At 43.4% G+C, this 16034-nt stretch overlaps 1 protein-coding gene across 1 annotated transcript in view; it reads right to left on the bottom strand.

The window, feature by feature from the left end:
- Window positions 1–16034, bottom strand: part of MUC16 (mucin 16, cell surface associated) — a 112945-nt gene that overhangs the window by 47723 nt on the left and 49188 nt on the right. Inside the window, exons 25-33 of the mRNA XM_045991473.1 lie at window positions 14904–14922; window positions 12346–12491; window positions 12184–12251; window positions 8920–9092; window positions 6125–6160; window positions 4992–5122; window positions 4821–4888; window positions 3657–3829; window positions 936–971 (exon numbers count right to left, since the gene is read on the bottom strand). Of these exons, the coding sequence (XP_045847429.1) occupies window positions 936–971; window positions 3657–3829; window positions 4821–4888; window positions 4992–5122; window positions 6125–6160; window positions 8920–9092; window positions 12184–12251; window positions 12346–12491; window positions 14904–14922 (850 nt within the window). The remainder of the gene's footprint in view (window positions 1–935; window positions 972–3656; window positions 3830–4820; window positions 4889–4991; window positions 5123–6124; window positions 6161–8919; window positions 9093–12183; window positions 12252–12345; window positions 12492–14903; window positions 14923–16034) is intronic.

Genomic DNA, 16034 nt, shown 5'->3' on the forward strand with positions numbered 1-16034 from the left:
TCCCCCAACTCCCTCCTCCTCTCCATCTCCCCATGTCTTCTGATTTCGCCATGAGAGAATGTGCAGCCGTCTGAGTGGTCAAGCATGTTCCCTGTGTGAGTGACTCCTGCCTCAGTTCCATTAAGCCGTCTTTGGAGACTGGAGTCTAGGTGGACTGATCACATCTCCTGGTGTCCCCTGGACAGTCATACGGCTCTCATGTAAATATTAAGCTCAACCTTCCCTTTCTTTGTCAAAAGTGCTCCCCAAACCAATGAAACAAACAAAAAAACCCAACTGTATGGTCATCCTGGGGTTAGGGTATGAAGAATCAAAAGGCCACAGGTCTGAACTGAGTGACCATACTCTTTACACATTTCATCTGAGGAACACCAATTGTGTGGTAGCCTTTGTACCGGGCACTTTATCTCAGTTTACCCTCACCACAATCCTGAGAATGATCCCAAAGAAGGGCTAGTGGAAAGGCCAGATGGAGGTTAGGACACTAGAGGAACAGGCAAGTGTCTGATGTGGCCAAAGTTTAGAGAGTGAGGGAGAGAGTGAGTAGAACAGGCTGAGGCCTGGTGGCTGAGGGCAACCAGACCATGCGGAGTTGAACTTTCACAGGTCCCAGAGAGCAGACTCCTACCTGTAGAGTTGAAGATGGGGAACAGAGTTGTGGAAGATTCAGGAGAGAATGTGGAAGTCACTGGAGCTGAGAAAAAAGAACATGGGAAAAATTATTAAGTCTCATCCTGAAGGAATGTGGACAGAAGCTGTTCATTAGAATTTGGGCTTCTGTTTGGACTCAGAGCAAAACCCTGGGTGGCTTGGGGGCTCCTCTGAGTCTGTGGCTGGACACTTAGGGAGGGAGCACTAGAATCTTCTTTCCAGGAGAATGTGCTCTGGGGAATAAAGGTCCAGTGGGCGCTGAAATTTCAGTCTTGAATACTCACTGCTGGTGGTAGGGGTCCAGTACCGATGGTTATAACCTGTAGAAAGGAGTAAAGGGCTGTTTTAATGCATAAGAGTTAAGAAGGGGGTAGAAGGTAGACCTGGAGACAAAATTCAGTAACAAACTTGCTGAGATTTATAAATGAAAATAATGGCTACACTTTATTCAGTGCCCTTATGTGCTTTGTGCTTTGTAAATAACGATGAACATCATCACTGTTATTATTGCCGAAAGAAAAATACAATAGTAAGAACTGTCCCTATTTACTGGGAATGTACTATGCACTGGAAATAACACTAAACAACACACAACAAGGAAATGGGGCAAATTCACAAACAACTGTGTTCCAAGTCTTATCCATGTCCTCTCAATCCACAAAAATAACTTAATCCTTGCTCTCAGCTTCCTGCCCTTCACAAAATCTTATGATCGTATGACTTTGTCTTTCCAGCTTAGTTTTTGGGTTTTCTTGTGTGTGTGTGATGTAGAAGTGACAAAGTTGTGGCAGGTTGAGAGGGTGGTCTGTGGAGGGGAACAAGATGGAGCAGGGAGAATGTATATGTGATTTGCAATATTAGAGAAACTTTGGAAATGGACTAGGAGAATGAACATGAGAAAAGAATTGGAGGTCAGATGGATGGTATAAAAATTGGAGTCTGAAAAGAACTAGGGAAAAGAGAATTTTTCATGAGTGTTTCTCTGAGTCATGGTCATCTCCTTGAATGCTCTGTGAGTGGTGGGAGTAAGGACCGGACCCAGAGGGGCCCTGTGATTTACTTGGGTTATTCTTGAACTCTCTCATTTGGCCACCAGGACAATCCTGCATGGTATGTGTATTTGTTCCACTCTGAAAATACGATATTAAAGCCTTGAGAGGTTGCAAAGCATGTCCATCGTCATGGAAAACAGAGATCTGTCACTCACTAATCCTCACACTGTTAACCATTGCTTTAAGGAAATCTCCAGGTTGATACAGAGGAGAAATAACTCATCAAGCATTAGGTTAGATTGTTAGGCTAGAGGTCGTTCATGTCCTCTACTGTCCTGAGATTGGAGGCTTTCTCTATCTGCATGGTCTGCAGTGTTGCCTTGTGGCTAGGAACTTGGGGTATAGAATCAATCCTGGTGCTGTTTAAATCTTGATTCGTCATGTATGAATCTGTCATACGTGATGGCAAAATTATCTCAGGCAAATGACTTCCTGGCTGAATGCAAGATGGCTCTCTCAGCAAAAATGGCTATAAAAACTCACAGGGTTTTGGGTAAGATTAATAGGAGATAATACAAATGAAGATTTTATCACAATTCCTGGCACATAAGAATGTTCTGATAAGAATTAGCCACAATTGGGGTACCTGGGTGGCTCAATGGGTTAAGCTTCTGCCTTCGGCTCAGGTCATGATCTCAGGGTCCTGGAATCGAGCCCCACTTCTGGATCCCTGCTTTTCCTTCTCCCTCTGCCTGCTGCTCCCCTGCTTGCTCTCTCTCTCTCTCTCTCTCTCTCTCTCGGTGCCAAATAAATAAATAAATAAATAAAATATTTTTTATAAAAAGAATCGCCCACAGTTATAGTTACTATTCTCACTGTTAGCATTGCTCTTAGGAGCATTGTGGCCAGTGATGTTGCATACGTGGTTATTACTCATGGAGTACGTGCTCAGTATGACGTTATCTCATGAAGTGTGTGTAGTCTGACTGGCCTATGGGAACTCAGAACACTGGTTGTCAAGATGGAGAGAATGACATGGGGTGAGGGCCAGCATGGTCCCCTGCTGCCTATTCAGCAACCTTAGCCACAGAGTTCTGCATCACCCACTTTTTTTTTAAATTTTAAATTTTTAAAATTTCTTTTCAGTGTACCAGAATTCATTGTTTATGCACCACGCCCAGTGCTCCATGCAATACATGCCCTCCTTAATACCCACCACCAAGCTCACCCAACTTCCCACCCCCCCACCCTTTCAAAACCCTCAGATTGTTTTTCAGAGTCCATAGTCTTTTATGGCTCATCTCCCCCTCCAATTTCCCTCAACTCCCTTCTCCTCTCCATATCCCCATGCATCACCCACTTCTTTCCTTAGAGTCTGCACGCTCCAGTTAGGCTCCTATGGGAAGCAGTGGAAATAAGGAGGAAGAAAGATGCCATCCAGGAGGTGAAAAGAGAAAGGAAATCAGCCTCTCATGGTGTGTTAAGCATTCAAAAATGAGTCACCAAGGAAAGGCTAGGTTTGTTGGGGCACCTGGGTGGCTCAGTGAGTTAAGCCTCTGCCTTCGGCTCAGGTCATAATCCCAGGGTCTTGGGATCGAGCCCCGCATCAGGCTCTCTGCTCAGCAGGGAGCCTGCTTCCTTTCCTCTCTCTCTGCCTGCTGGTGATCTCTGTCTGTCAAATAAATAAATAAAATCTTAAAAAAAAAAGGCTAGGTTTGCAGCAGAACTATATATACATTTGTACACAGCAATTTCTCAAACTCAGCGTTATGGACAATTTGGCTTCGTTAATTCTTCATGGTGGAGGGCTGTGTTATGTATTGTGGGATATTTAGCAGCACCCCTGGTCTCTACCCACTAGATGTCCCTAGTACCACTCTAATTACGATATACCAATATCAGTATCCCCAGACATCGCCAATATCCCCCGGGGAGCAGAATCAGCCCAGTATATGGTGTAGCGGTATAAGGAAGCATGGAACTGGAGACCCCACCTGCAGCACAGACACTCACCATTGACATAGAGACTGTCTCTGTCCAGGGTGTAGGTGCCCAGCTGCGTGACACCGTGGGTCAACTGACTCAGCTCCTGGTACAATTCTTCTCTGTTCAGCCTGGGGCCCGTGGGGTCAGGACGGTAGGTGCAGATGGCATCCACTCCAGTGGCTGCTCCGTCCTTCTCAGTCCTAGGGTGGTGGGACATGGGAATAGAGGCCTCCTGAGATGTGGGAGACTTATGTACTTCGTTCATCTCTCACCTTCAGCTTGCTGCCCCTGGCCCCAGACTTGGTATGATGATGTTTTTCTTACTGAGCTTTGTCTGGTTCCTCATATGCATTCTTTTCTGGGACCTTTTCGTCTAGGAGGAGCCAAACACGTGGAGCCAAACACGTGGAAGCATCCTGGACCCTCCCCTGTCCTTGGTCCCCGCCCATCCAAGCAACATCCAGGTCCAGCTCAACATCTCACTGGTTTCCCCACCTCCTGTCCCATCCTCACATCAAATTTTCTCATCCCTTATCTACCCATGCACTACTTAAAATAAATGACAACACGTCAAGGCTCTGCTTGCAACTCCATGGTTGCCCACAGATCTGAGAGATATACCACCCCTTGAAATACCTTTGCCAAAGTTTCTTCTGGCGAATGCTCATTCAGCTCAGGCTTTACCTTCTCTATACTGTCTCCACTCAACTCCCTCACAATGAGCTAGAAGTCCATCCTGCAGGTTCCTATGGCCTCCACATAGTGCTTTGTCATTGTACTAATCCTGTTCCTATTATGGTTTTAAGTCCATATGGTTGTTGTCCTCCCTGTACTGTGGGTACCTTGAAGGAAGGGCCTGTGATGTTGGTGTCCTTAGCACCTGTCATAGGGCATGGCCTGAGGTACCTCATTTCATGTCTGCCCAATGAGTCAGGGCTGCCCTTTCTGGCCAGTGAGAATGAATGTTCCAGGGCTCTGCTTCTCCAAGTAATTTAAGACCTTTATTTGATAGCCACCTCTTTCAGGAAGCCCTCTCTGATACACTCAGGCAGAGGGCATGCTGCCCATCTGAATTCCTGGAAGGCCCCAGTCATTTATGATTCTTCTAGTTGCTATGTTCAGGTCATTTCCTTCAGGTGAGCTTGCCTGTGACAGTGCAAGCCTTCGTGTTGTAAGGGAGGGAAGTCTCACCTGAGCAAAGTCAGTCTGCAACCAGAGTACAGTGGGCCGATACTGGTGTTCTTGAACAAGGGACCAAGCTGGGGAGGAAGAAGAGAGAGGTGATTAGGAGGGCCTGGGGTGACTGGGGTGGGGGTAGGGTAAGGACAAGGCAGGCTGGGGAAGGCACTGTCGGGCTCTTACCAGGTGATTCAGGGCCGTCTCAGTGGAGTTGAACTTAATGGAGCCTGGGTGCGTCATGTCTGGGGTGCAGAGCAGGTTGGTGATGGTGAAGTTGAGGGTGAATGGCACCAGGTCGGGACCCACACCTGTGGCTGGAGGGAGAGAGAGGGGAGACCCATCACAGTCTTAGGCCTGACCCGTACATTCGAAAGAAGAGATTAGTGCTGTCTCTCTGTCCATAGTATCCAGTAGGTGAAGCCTGAGATAACCTATCTGGGATACCTTCCCTCCTCAGCCAGCCAAAGGAGGAGAGCTCCATGTTAGCTGTGTCATGTCAGTTCAAAAGGAAACCTCAATCGCTCATCTCAGAGTGTCCAAAGGCTGACCTGTCATCGACATTTTGGTGGGAAGAAGAGGGGCCAAGACTTTTGCGCTCAGACCTTGGGCCACAAACCCTTGAGCAGTCAAGAAATCCAAACAGCAGTTATTTCCACGAAGGAAGTGATCATAGAGATTAGATCCCATCTATGTGTGGAATTTCCCCAGCTATGTGGGGAAATGCTACTCTATAAGAAGAGGTCTGAGCAAAAGGCCGGCCGACCTGAATCTGAAGGACAAAGAGAAATCAGGAACAGAGCTGAGTTGCCATTACAATGAGAGCAAAGGCCCTGAGGATGGAAGGATGCTTGGTCCCTAGAAGAACAGAAATGAGGCTGGTGCGGCCAGAGATGAGGGAACAAGGGAGACAGTAGGACAGGCTGGGGCTGCATGGGCGGAAGGGTCCAGATGACACAGGCATTCCCCAACCAGAACAGGAGTCGAAGCTTTCTGGGACTCAGAGGTTAGACTCCTACCTGTAGAGCTGGGGGTGGGAGGTAGAGATGCAGGAAGTCCTGGAGAGAATGTAGAAGTCATCGGAGCTGAGGGAATGAAAGAATACAGCATGAATATACATTATTGGGCCCCAACATGAAGGAGTGAGATGATGAGAGGACAGGGCTGTGGACAGGAGCTGGCATCTCTAGTGGGTGGTCTGGAGATGCTCTGGGTCTGAGAACCTGGGGGGTGGTGGGTACTTCTGCCCCAGTCCCCAAGATCTGGTGTAGGGAGGAGTGTCCTAGGGGTTCAGGGACATCTGGGCCTTCATGACTTACAGTTGGTGGTTGGGATCCAGTACTGAGGGTTATAACCTGCAGAGACAGCCAGAGAGGAAGAGTAAGCTGATGGGAGGAGGCTAAGAAAAGTGTGAGGGGTATGACTTGAAACACACCACACAAATCTTCTCGAGTGCTTTCTCTGGGACTCATCAACTCATTATGAGTTAACTATCTCATACTTTGGTGCTCACATCCGTGTTGTCCTCGAGATCATCAACCACAAAGACAATGATGATCAAAATACCCCTCATCTTATGGGGGTTCACTAGGGGCCTTGGACAATATCAACCTCGCCAAATGAGTACTAGCAACAAAAACTTTATGAGAGTGTTTCCAGCCTTATTTGTGTTTTCTCCGCCAATTAAATATAACTCTTTCCTTGGTCTCTGAGTTTTTCCTACTATCCCACTCTTCGGAGACAGCGTGATCTTTGACATAGTTCCTGGACTTCTGTAATGTTGAACTGAGATCATGAGCGTGAGAGAGTGAGGCAGACAGGCAGAGGTGGGAGTCAACCAGAGAGTATAAAGTTGGAGAGGGAGAGGGAATTGGGGAAAAGAGGGTTTGAATAAGTATGGCTCTGGATCATGGACTGGCTCCTCTCTGATGCTCTGTTAGGAATGCAAGTAAAACTTAGACCTATGTTATATTTGGTGGTATGACTGTGTTTCTTCAAATGAAACTGCTCTTTGAGACTGGACCTAGTAGAAAGAGCCCTGTGGTTTACTTAGATTATTCTGGTTTTTATCTCACTTGACCTTTACAATAATCTTACATGATGTTTTTTTAAAATTCCATTCTCTAAAAATAGACAGTTGAAGCTTAGAGAGGTTGCGTGGCTTGCCCAGGGCCACAGGATGAGCAAAAAACCAGGACCAAGGCTTAAAGAAAGACTCATAAATCACCCAAACCCACACTGCCAGCTACAGCTTTAAGTAATTCTTGAGGACTATTGGAATATAATACAGGTTTTAATCCAGATAGAAAGACAATGTCAAAGGCAATGCAGTGGAGACATATTAATTGAGCATTAGTTTAAATTGTTGTATGAGGGGCTCCTTGATATGCCTTTCCATCCTGAGATTTGAGGCTTGTTCTAGCTGGGTTGATCTGCAGTGTAGCCTAGTAGTGAAAGGGCCTCTTGGGGGCCTTAGAGCCAAATTAGGGTTTGAGTTCTGTTGCTCACTCTCATATTAACCATCTGATCTTGGGAAAGTAGATTTCCCTGCTTGAGCCTTGCTTGCTCCTCTGTAAAATATACAAAATATACATAATACATCATAGAGTGTTGGAAGGATTTGCAAAACATAATATAAACATATAAAACATAATATATTCTGGATCACAGGCATCCCTCAACAAATATTAGCCTTTATTATAGGTGTTACCGTGGGCTTGTTGCTAAGAGCATTGTTGAGGGATTTATTGCTAAAAACATTGCTAACAGATCTGTTGTTTGATTCCTAGGTGGGGTACAGTCTGGCTGGCCTCTGGAGGATGAGTGAAGGGCCACAGGCCATCAAAACAAAGAGAGAGAAGCAAATCAGTCACCACCCTGGGAACTCATTGCCTGTTGGGGAGGAGTGAAAACTCCAACAGCCACTGTAGGCTTGCTTTACTCTCTTCCTTCCCTGATGGCTTCATGCTCCAGGTGGGTTTCTGTGAAAGATCACTGCAATGAAGAAGACTATGCAGGGAGCCTTTATTTTCAGACCTTGGAAGTTGTCCTGTGAGCACTGGCTATTGTATGAAAGTGTTGTATCACTATCCTGTACACCTGAAACTAATAGAACACTGTCTGTTAACTAACTGGAATTAAAAAAAGAACTTAAATAAGATAAAAATAAATACTAGTAGGGAGTTGGGGGAAATTGGAGGGGAAGATGAACCATGAGAAACTATGGACTCTGAAAAACAATCTGAGGGTTTTGAAGGGGCGGGAGGTGGGAAGTTGGGTGAGCCTGGTGGTGGGTATTATGGAGGACACGTATTGCAGGGAGTACTGGGTGTGGTGCATAAACAATGAATTCTGGTACACTGGAAAGAAATTAAAAAAATAAAAAATTAAAAAAATACTAGTAGGACTTAGAGACAAATTAACTGACCATAGAATGTAGTGAAGACAAACTTATCAGCATTCATGAGAAGGATTGTAACGAAAAAGGTGAGGATATCTAAAGGAAGTGACATCAGCAAATAAAATTTCACATTGATGAAATTTTCAGAGATAGTTTACCATACTGAAAGCACACAGGGTAAAATTCTAGAATTGGATCGAAACTTAGAAAGTAGTATGACAATTCACCCTGGCATAGAAAAAGCTATGCTCTGTATTGTAAATAATGTGAAAGAAGAAGTTTCCTAAGAATTTCCACCCCCCAAACCTTGTCATTCTCTAAGTTTCTAATATTTAAAATGACAGGGTACAGAATAAATATTAGTTTTATAAGAAAGAAAGAAAGGAAGAAAGAAAGAAAGGAAAAGGAAAGGAAGAGGAAGGAGGAGGAGGAGAAGGGAAGGGGAAGGAGAGGAAAAGGAAGAGGAAGAGGAAGAAGAAGGAGGAAGAAGAAGGGGAAGGGGAAGAGGATGAGGAGGGAGAAGGAGAATGAGGGAAGGCAGGCAGGCAGGCAGGCAGGCTGGCTGCTTTGTGGGTGTTCTGATAGAAGAGAATTTCCCTATGAAAATTCTAGGTTGGCCCAAAACTATGAACACAGGTCCTGAGAAATTGCACTGCAAGGAGTTCCCATCCGGGGGGCTCAGGAGGAGACTCCAATAGCAATGGAGGTACTCACCATTGACAAAGAGACTGTCCCTGTCCAGGGTGTAAGGGCCCAGCCGAGCGACCCCATGGGTCTGCTGACTTAGCTCCCAGTACAGCCGCTCTCTGTCCAGCCTGAAGCCTGTGGGATCTGGGTGGTAGGTGCAGACCGCATCCATTCTGGTGCTTATTCCATCCTTTTCAGCCCTGGGGAAGGAAGGACATGGGAATAGGGATGTTCCGAGACACTCGAGGGACAGTCACTCTTGAGAACTCCTTCCTTCAATTGTACCCCTTGGAGTTTATGTTAGTGGTCTCCTTGGGGTTTCATCTGCTGTCTCAAACACATTTTTTCTCTTTTATATGGGGATCCAGACCTCCCCACCTTAAGTGTTCTCCAGGGCTACTCTGCACATAAGTTTCTCCTTTCATTTCCCAAAATTTTTATTAATTGGCTCATACTCATTGTTTCAAGAACCAGCACCTAGTACTGTCCCTGTCCATGCAAGAATGTAAGTATAGATGGCATCCTCTCCAGGAACTGAGTCCTGCTTGGGCCATAAGAATGGGGGTGTGGAGCTCCCAGGGAGGAAACGAGAATCCTGAGCCCAGGCCGCATGTGGAAGGGAACAGCAAAGGACAGAAGACCTTCGAGGACTGAGTGAGACACTTGTGACATTGTGCAAGAACCATCATGGAGCCTGAAGGGAAGACTTTGTTTCAAGTTGGTGGATCCCAAGGTTGAGGTCAACCCCTCGGGAGCACCTTTGGAGCAGGCAACCAAGTTTGGAGAAAAACAGAGAAAATGAATTAAGAGGTGAGAAGGGACAATGTGCTTCGAAAAATACAGAGAAAATGAATTAAGAGGTGAGAAGGGACAATGTGGTTCGAAAAATACTTAAATTTTTTTTTTATTTTTAAAAAGATTTTATTTATTTGACACAGAAAGAGAGAGAGAGAGAGATCACAAGTAGGCAAAGAGGCAGGCAGAGAGAGGGGGAGAGCAGAGAGCCCGATACAGGGCTTGATTCCAGGACCCAGAGATCACGACCTGAGCCAAAGGCAGAGGCTCAACCCACTGAGCCACCCAGGCGCCCCTCAAAAATACTGTTCTCCTGAATTTAAGCTGAACCTACAGTGATTCACCCAGAGCAGGGACTTAACAGGAAGAAAGACCCTCTTCCTCCTTTGCCTGGGAATTCTTGCTACTGTTCATGCTATTCAAAGCATGGTTCTCAAAGTGTGGCCCAGGGACATTACTGTAACTTTTATTCTATCAGGAGTATACTGTGAAATGTTCTCCAGAGGCCACAAAGTGAAAGACTGTAAATATTAAATGCAGAAGCAGATATCCTACTGTCTTTTCCTAAACCAGACGTTAAAAAGGTCTGCAAAAAATGTGGACAGTGGCTCTCTTATTGTTATGCTTTTTGTGGGGGCGTGGAGGGGGAGGAAATACTGCTGTTGTTCATACAAATTATGTTATTTGTGTTAACATGTGATAGATTCCTTACTTTGATTAAATTGATGAGTACATATTTATAACATTTGTTTTAGTTTCTTTTTTTTTTTAAATTTCTTTTCAGCATAATAGTATTTACTGTTTTTGCACCACACCCAGTGCTCCATGTAATACGTGCCCTCCCTATTACCCACCACCTGGTTCCCCCAACCTCCCACCCACCGCCCCTTCAAGACCCTCAGGTTGTTTTTCAGAGTCCATCGTCTCTCATGGTTCACCTCCCCTTCCAATTTCCCTCTAATTCAGTAAATGAGAGCAGATATAACCCTCAAGTCCAAAGGCTCCCTGGAGTTCTGAGTCCTTTTAAGGATGTAAGTAACATGTTGAGCCCAGTGACTTCGAGCACTGCTGTATTGTGGTTAAAAGGAGAGACTCAAAAACCAGAACCTCTGGTTGGGAGAGGGGGAGTGGGGTTATGGACATTGGGGAGGGTATGTGCTATGGTGAGTGCTGTGAAGTGTGTAAACCTGGTGATTCACAGACCTGTACCCCTGGGGATAAAAATACATTATATGTTTATAAAAAAAAATTGGAAGGGGAGGCGAACCATAAGAGACTATGGACTCTGAAAAACAACCTGAGGGTTTTGAAGGGGTGGGGGTGGGAGGTTGGGGGAACCAGGTGGTGGGTAATAGGGAGGGCACGTATTGCATGGAGCACTGGGTGTTGTGCAAAAACAATGAATACTGTTATGCTGAAAAAAAAATAAATTTATAAAAATAAATAAATAAATAAAAAATTAAAAATTAAAAAAACCCAAAACACAACAACAACAACAACAACAAAAAACTAGAACCTCTGGGTTCAAATCCCAGGTCTCTCAAGCAAACTACTCTGAACCCCAGTGTTCTCTTTTTACAATGCGGGGTAATACTCATGTTTTGTAAAGATGAAATGGATGAAAACACGTATAGCACTTAGGTTTGGGGGGGCATATCATACGGGTAATATTATCTTATTGATTCCCCCATCTCATGGGGATATGGGGGCAGGTGTGGTGGGTGGAGCTAGTTTAGGATGCCTTTGGTCTACAGCATTCCAGGAAACTCTTCTCGTGAAGCCACGTGAGTAGAGGACCCACCTCTCTGGCAGGATGACCGGCACTGGCTGGATGCAGTATCCCAAGGAGAGGTCATAGGGTTGTGAAATGTAAGGAAAGAATTCTGAGCCAACTGACCTCAGAGGACACCAAATGGGCATAGGCAGAGAGGAGAAAACAGGCCATTTCTGTAGGGTTCAGGTCCACTTGGGGCTTTTTGAACTGCAATATACCCTAAAAACAACACTTGGTTTGTTTTCCCCTTTGGTTCTATAGAACATCCTCTGGGAAGGTCCCTATCTCTTTTTAAGGAATATACTGCAGATTGCAGTGTCCAGAGTTTGTCCCCAATAGGGTAGATAGGAGCTGGGGCAGGGAGAGTGTCAGGGATTCTGGGGACATCGTTGGCAAAGATACTACACTGGCTGATACTATGAGATCCCCCTGAGTGTTCACAATTGGCCAGGCATTGTGATGAATGATTAATAACCCCAACAGTAAGGTACTAGTATTACCACTACTTTGTAGATTCAGTGATTGAGGAACAGAGAGGTTATGCAACTTGCCCAAGATCACAGACCTAGCAAATGGGGGAGCAAGGGTTCAAACCCAGACACTTTGGATTCACCTTGATATGCTGCGTTTTGGCAAAGGCCCAAGGCTGTGGTTGACTGGGATGTGAGGGAGCAAGGAGAGAGAGAATTGGGTTTCTGTAGGTGCTTTGGAGCACACCTCACCTGAGCAAGGTCAGCCGGCAGCCAGCATAGAGGGAACCAATGCTGCTGTTTTTGAACAAAGTCCTGAGCTGGGAACAAAGGAGAGGGCGATGAGCTGGAGGGGCCAAGACTTTGGAGTGTGACAGGCTTGGGACAAGGTGAACATTGGCAGGGGGTTCTCACCAGGTCCTGCAGGTTTCTCTCAGTGGCATTGAATATCTCAGAGCCCGAGTTTTCCATGTCCTCTGTGTAGTACAGGTTGGTGATGGTGACGTTGACAGTAAAAGGCATCAAGAAAGGAACTGCAGCTGTGGTGGTGGGAAGAGAACCTGAGCCCAATCCTAAGTCAGGCCTGGGCTGGGGGTGGAAGGAAAGGCTCCAAGGGCGCACATTAACTCAGCACGGAGCTGGGGTTTGGCCTAGACCGGCCTGCTGTTCAAGACCCTCCCACATAGGGTGAGCAACCATCCCATTTTCCCAGTAGGACATGAGTTCCTGGGATGCTGACGTCTAGGTGGAAAAGTGACACAGTTTTGGGAAAACCAGAATGAGTTGGTCACCCTACTCCCACTTCCCCTTCGCTCTTACCATTTCAGTACACAGTAGCACCTGCCTCTCCTCAACCTGGGGGAATGAACAGGCCCAGGGAGTATCCCCACTAGCAATGATTGATGGGAGTTGGTGGGTAAATACCCCAGCTGCCTTGTCTGCCCCCCTTCCCCCGCAGAGAGGATGACTCCAAAGTTCCTGTTCTACACATTCTCCCAGGGTCCCATCCAGCCTCCAGAACTGATAAATTTCTATTGTTCAAGGTACCCAGTGTTTGGAAGTTCATTAGTGTTGCCCTAATGAGCGAGTACATCACATGACTGAGCAGCCCTTTCTCTAGGTATGCACCCCAAAGAACCGGAAACAGGGGCTCAGATTCGTGCACACCCACATTCATAGCAGCATATCTGCAGTAGCCAAAAGGTGGAAACAGCCTGAGATCCATCAACAAATGAACAGACATAAAATGTGGTCCATCATACAATGGAATATCATTCATCTGTAAACATGTAAAATGACGTTCTGATTTCTGATACACGCTATGACATGATGACATTATACTCAATGAAATAAGCCACACACACACACACACACACACAAATACACTGTGCGATTCCACATATACGAGATATCTAAAATAGGCAAATTGATGACAGAAGTGAATTAGAGTTACCATGGGCTGAGAGGAGTGGGGAAGGAAAGCTGAAGTCTAATGGGTACACAGATCCTGTCTGGGATGAAAAAAGTTTTGGAGAAAGATTGGATAATATTGATACAACACTGTGAATGTAATTAATCCCACCTAACTATACATTTAGAATAGCTAATTTTATAGGAGATATAAATATATGTATATATAAGTAAAAAATAAATTTATTATTATATATAATATATAATAATATATATAATTATTATATAATTATATATCTTTTATATTTATATCATATAATTATATAATTATTATATAATATATTATATATTTATATATAATATATATTTTATAATAATTTATATAATATATATTATATATAATATATAAAATATATACAAAATATAAAAATATATTTATATTTATTAAAAACATATAAAATATATTATATAATATATATAATATATAATATATTATATTTATATATTATATAAATATAATATAGATATATTTATATATAAGTATATATAAATAAGTATATATAAAATGTATATATTATAGATAATAAAATATATATTTATATATAAACATATATATTTATATATAAACATATATAATTATATATTATATATAATTAATTAATATATATAATTAATATATAATATATATTATATATAATTAATATATATTAATTAAATATATATAATTATACATATATGATCTGGAGGACAAACAGATAGAGAGAAAGGATCAGGAGGAAGCCTGGAACAAACAGCTCAGAAGCCACGAAAACAGAATCAGGGAAATAAACGATGCCATGAAATGTTCCAACGTCAGAATTATTGGAATCCCTGAAGGGGAAGAAAAAGAAAGAAGTCTAGAAGATATAGTGGAAGAAGTTGTCTATGAAAATTTTCCCAATCTCATGAATGGAAACAACGTTCATGTACTAGAGGCAGAAAGATTTCCTCCCAAGATTTTAGATTCTCGAAAGTCCTCACGGCACCTTATAGTTAGAATGGGGAATTATGTTTCAAGAGAGACCCTCTTAAAAGCAGCTAGGACAAAGAAGCTTCTTACATACAGAGGAAAGCCCATTAGAATAACGTCAGACCTTTCCACAGAGACCTGGCAAGCCAGGAAGGGCTGGCAAAATATATTCAGAGTACTAAATGAGAAGAACATGCAACCAAGAATACTCTATCCAGCAAGACTGACATTTAAAATGGATGGAGAGATAAAGAGTTTCCAAGACCGGCAAGGCTTAAAAGACTATGCAACCACCAAGCCGACACTGCAGGAAATATTAAGGGGGGGTCCTATAAAAGAGAAAAAATCCTAAGAATATCATTGAACAGAAATACAGAAACAATCTACAGACAGAAAGACTTCAAAGGCAACACGATGTCAATAAAAACCTATCTCTCAATAATCACTCTCAATGTGAATGGCCTAAATGCGCCCATAAAATGACACAGGGTTGCAGATTGGATAAAACGACAGGACCCATCCATATGTTGTCTACAAGAGACCCATTTTGAACCTAAGGATACACCCGGACTGAAAGTGAAGGGATGGAGAAGCATCTTTCATGCCAATGGGCCTCAAAAGAAGGCCGGGGGTAGCGATTCTCATATCAGATAAATTAGATTTTAAACTAAAGACTGTAGTCAGAGATACAGAAGGACACTACATAATTCTTAAAGGGACTATCCGCCAAGACGATCTAACAATTGTGAATATCTATGCCCCCAATATGGGAGCACCCAATTACATAAGAAAACTATTAATCAAGATAAAGAGTCATATTGATATGAATACAATAATAGTAGGAGATCTTAATATGCCTCTCTCAGAAATAGACAGATCATCGAAGCAGAAAATTAATAAAGAAATAAGAGCATTGAATGAAACATTGGACCAGATGGACCTCATAGACATATACAGAACATTCCACCCTAAAACAACAGAATACTCATTCTTCTCAAGTGCACATGGAACCTTCTCCAGAATAGACCACATACTGGGTCACAAAGCAGGACTCAACAGATACCAAAAGACTGACATCATTCCCTGCATATTCTCCGATCACAATGCTTTGAAACTGGAGCTCAATCACAAGGAAAAGTTCAGAAGGAACTCAAACACCTGGAAGCTAAAGACCACCTTGCTTAAGAATGCTTGGATCAACCAGGAGATCAAAGATGAACTTAAACAATTCATGGAAACCAATGAGAATGAAGACACCTCGGTCCAAAACCTATGGGACACAGCAAAGGCGGTTCTAAGGGGGAAATACATAGCCATCCAAGCCTCCCTCAAAAACATTGAAAAATCCCAGAATACACCAGCTGTCTCTACACCTTAAAGAACTGGAGAATCAACAACAAATCAAACCAACTCCACATGCAAGAAGGGAAATAATCAAGATTAGAGCAGAGATCAATGAGGTAGAAACGAGAGATACAGTAGAACGTATCAATGAAACTAGAAGCTGGTTTTTTGAAAGAATCAATAAGATCGATAAACCATTGGCCACACTAATCCAAAAGAAAAGAGAGAAAGCCCAAATTAATATAAATAAGTATATATAAATAAATGTATATATTATATATAATAAAATATATATTTATATATAAACATATATTTATAAACATGTATATTTATATATAAT

The sequence above is a fragment of the Meles meles genome, chromosome 20 (genome assembly GCF_922984935.1).
Source record: "Meles meles chromosome 20, mMelMel3.1 paternal haplotype, whole genome shotgun sequence".
Taxonomy (NCBI): Eukaryota; Metazoa; Chordata; class Mammalia; order Carnivora; family Mustelidae; genus Meles; species Meles meles.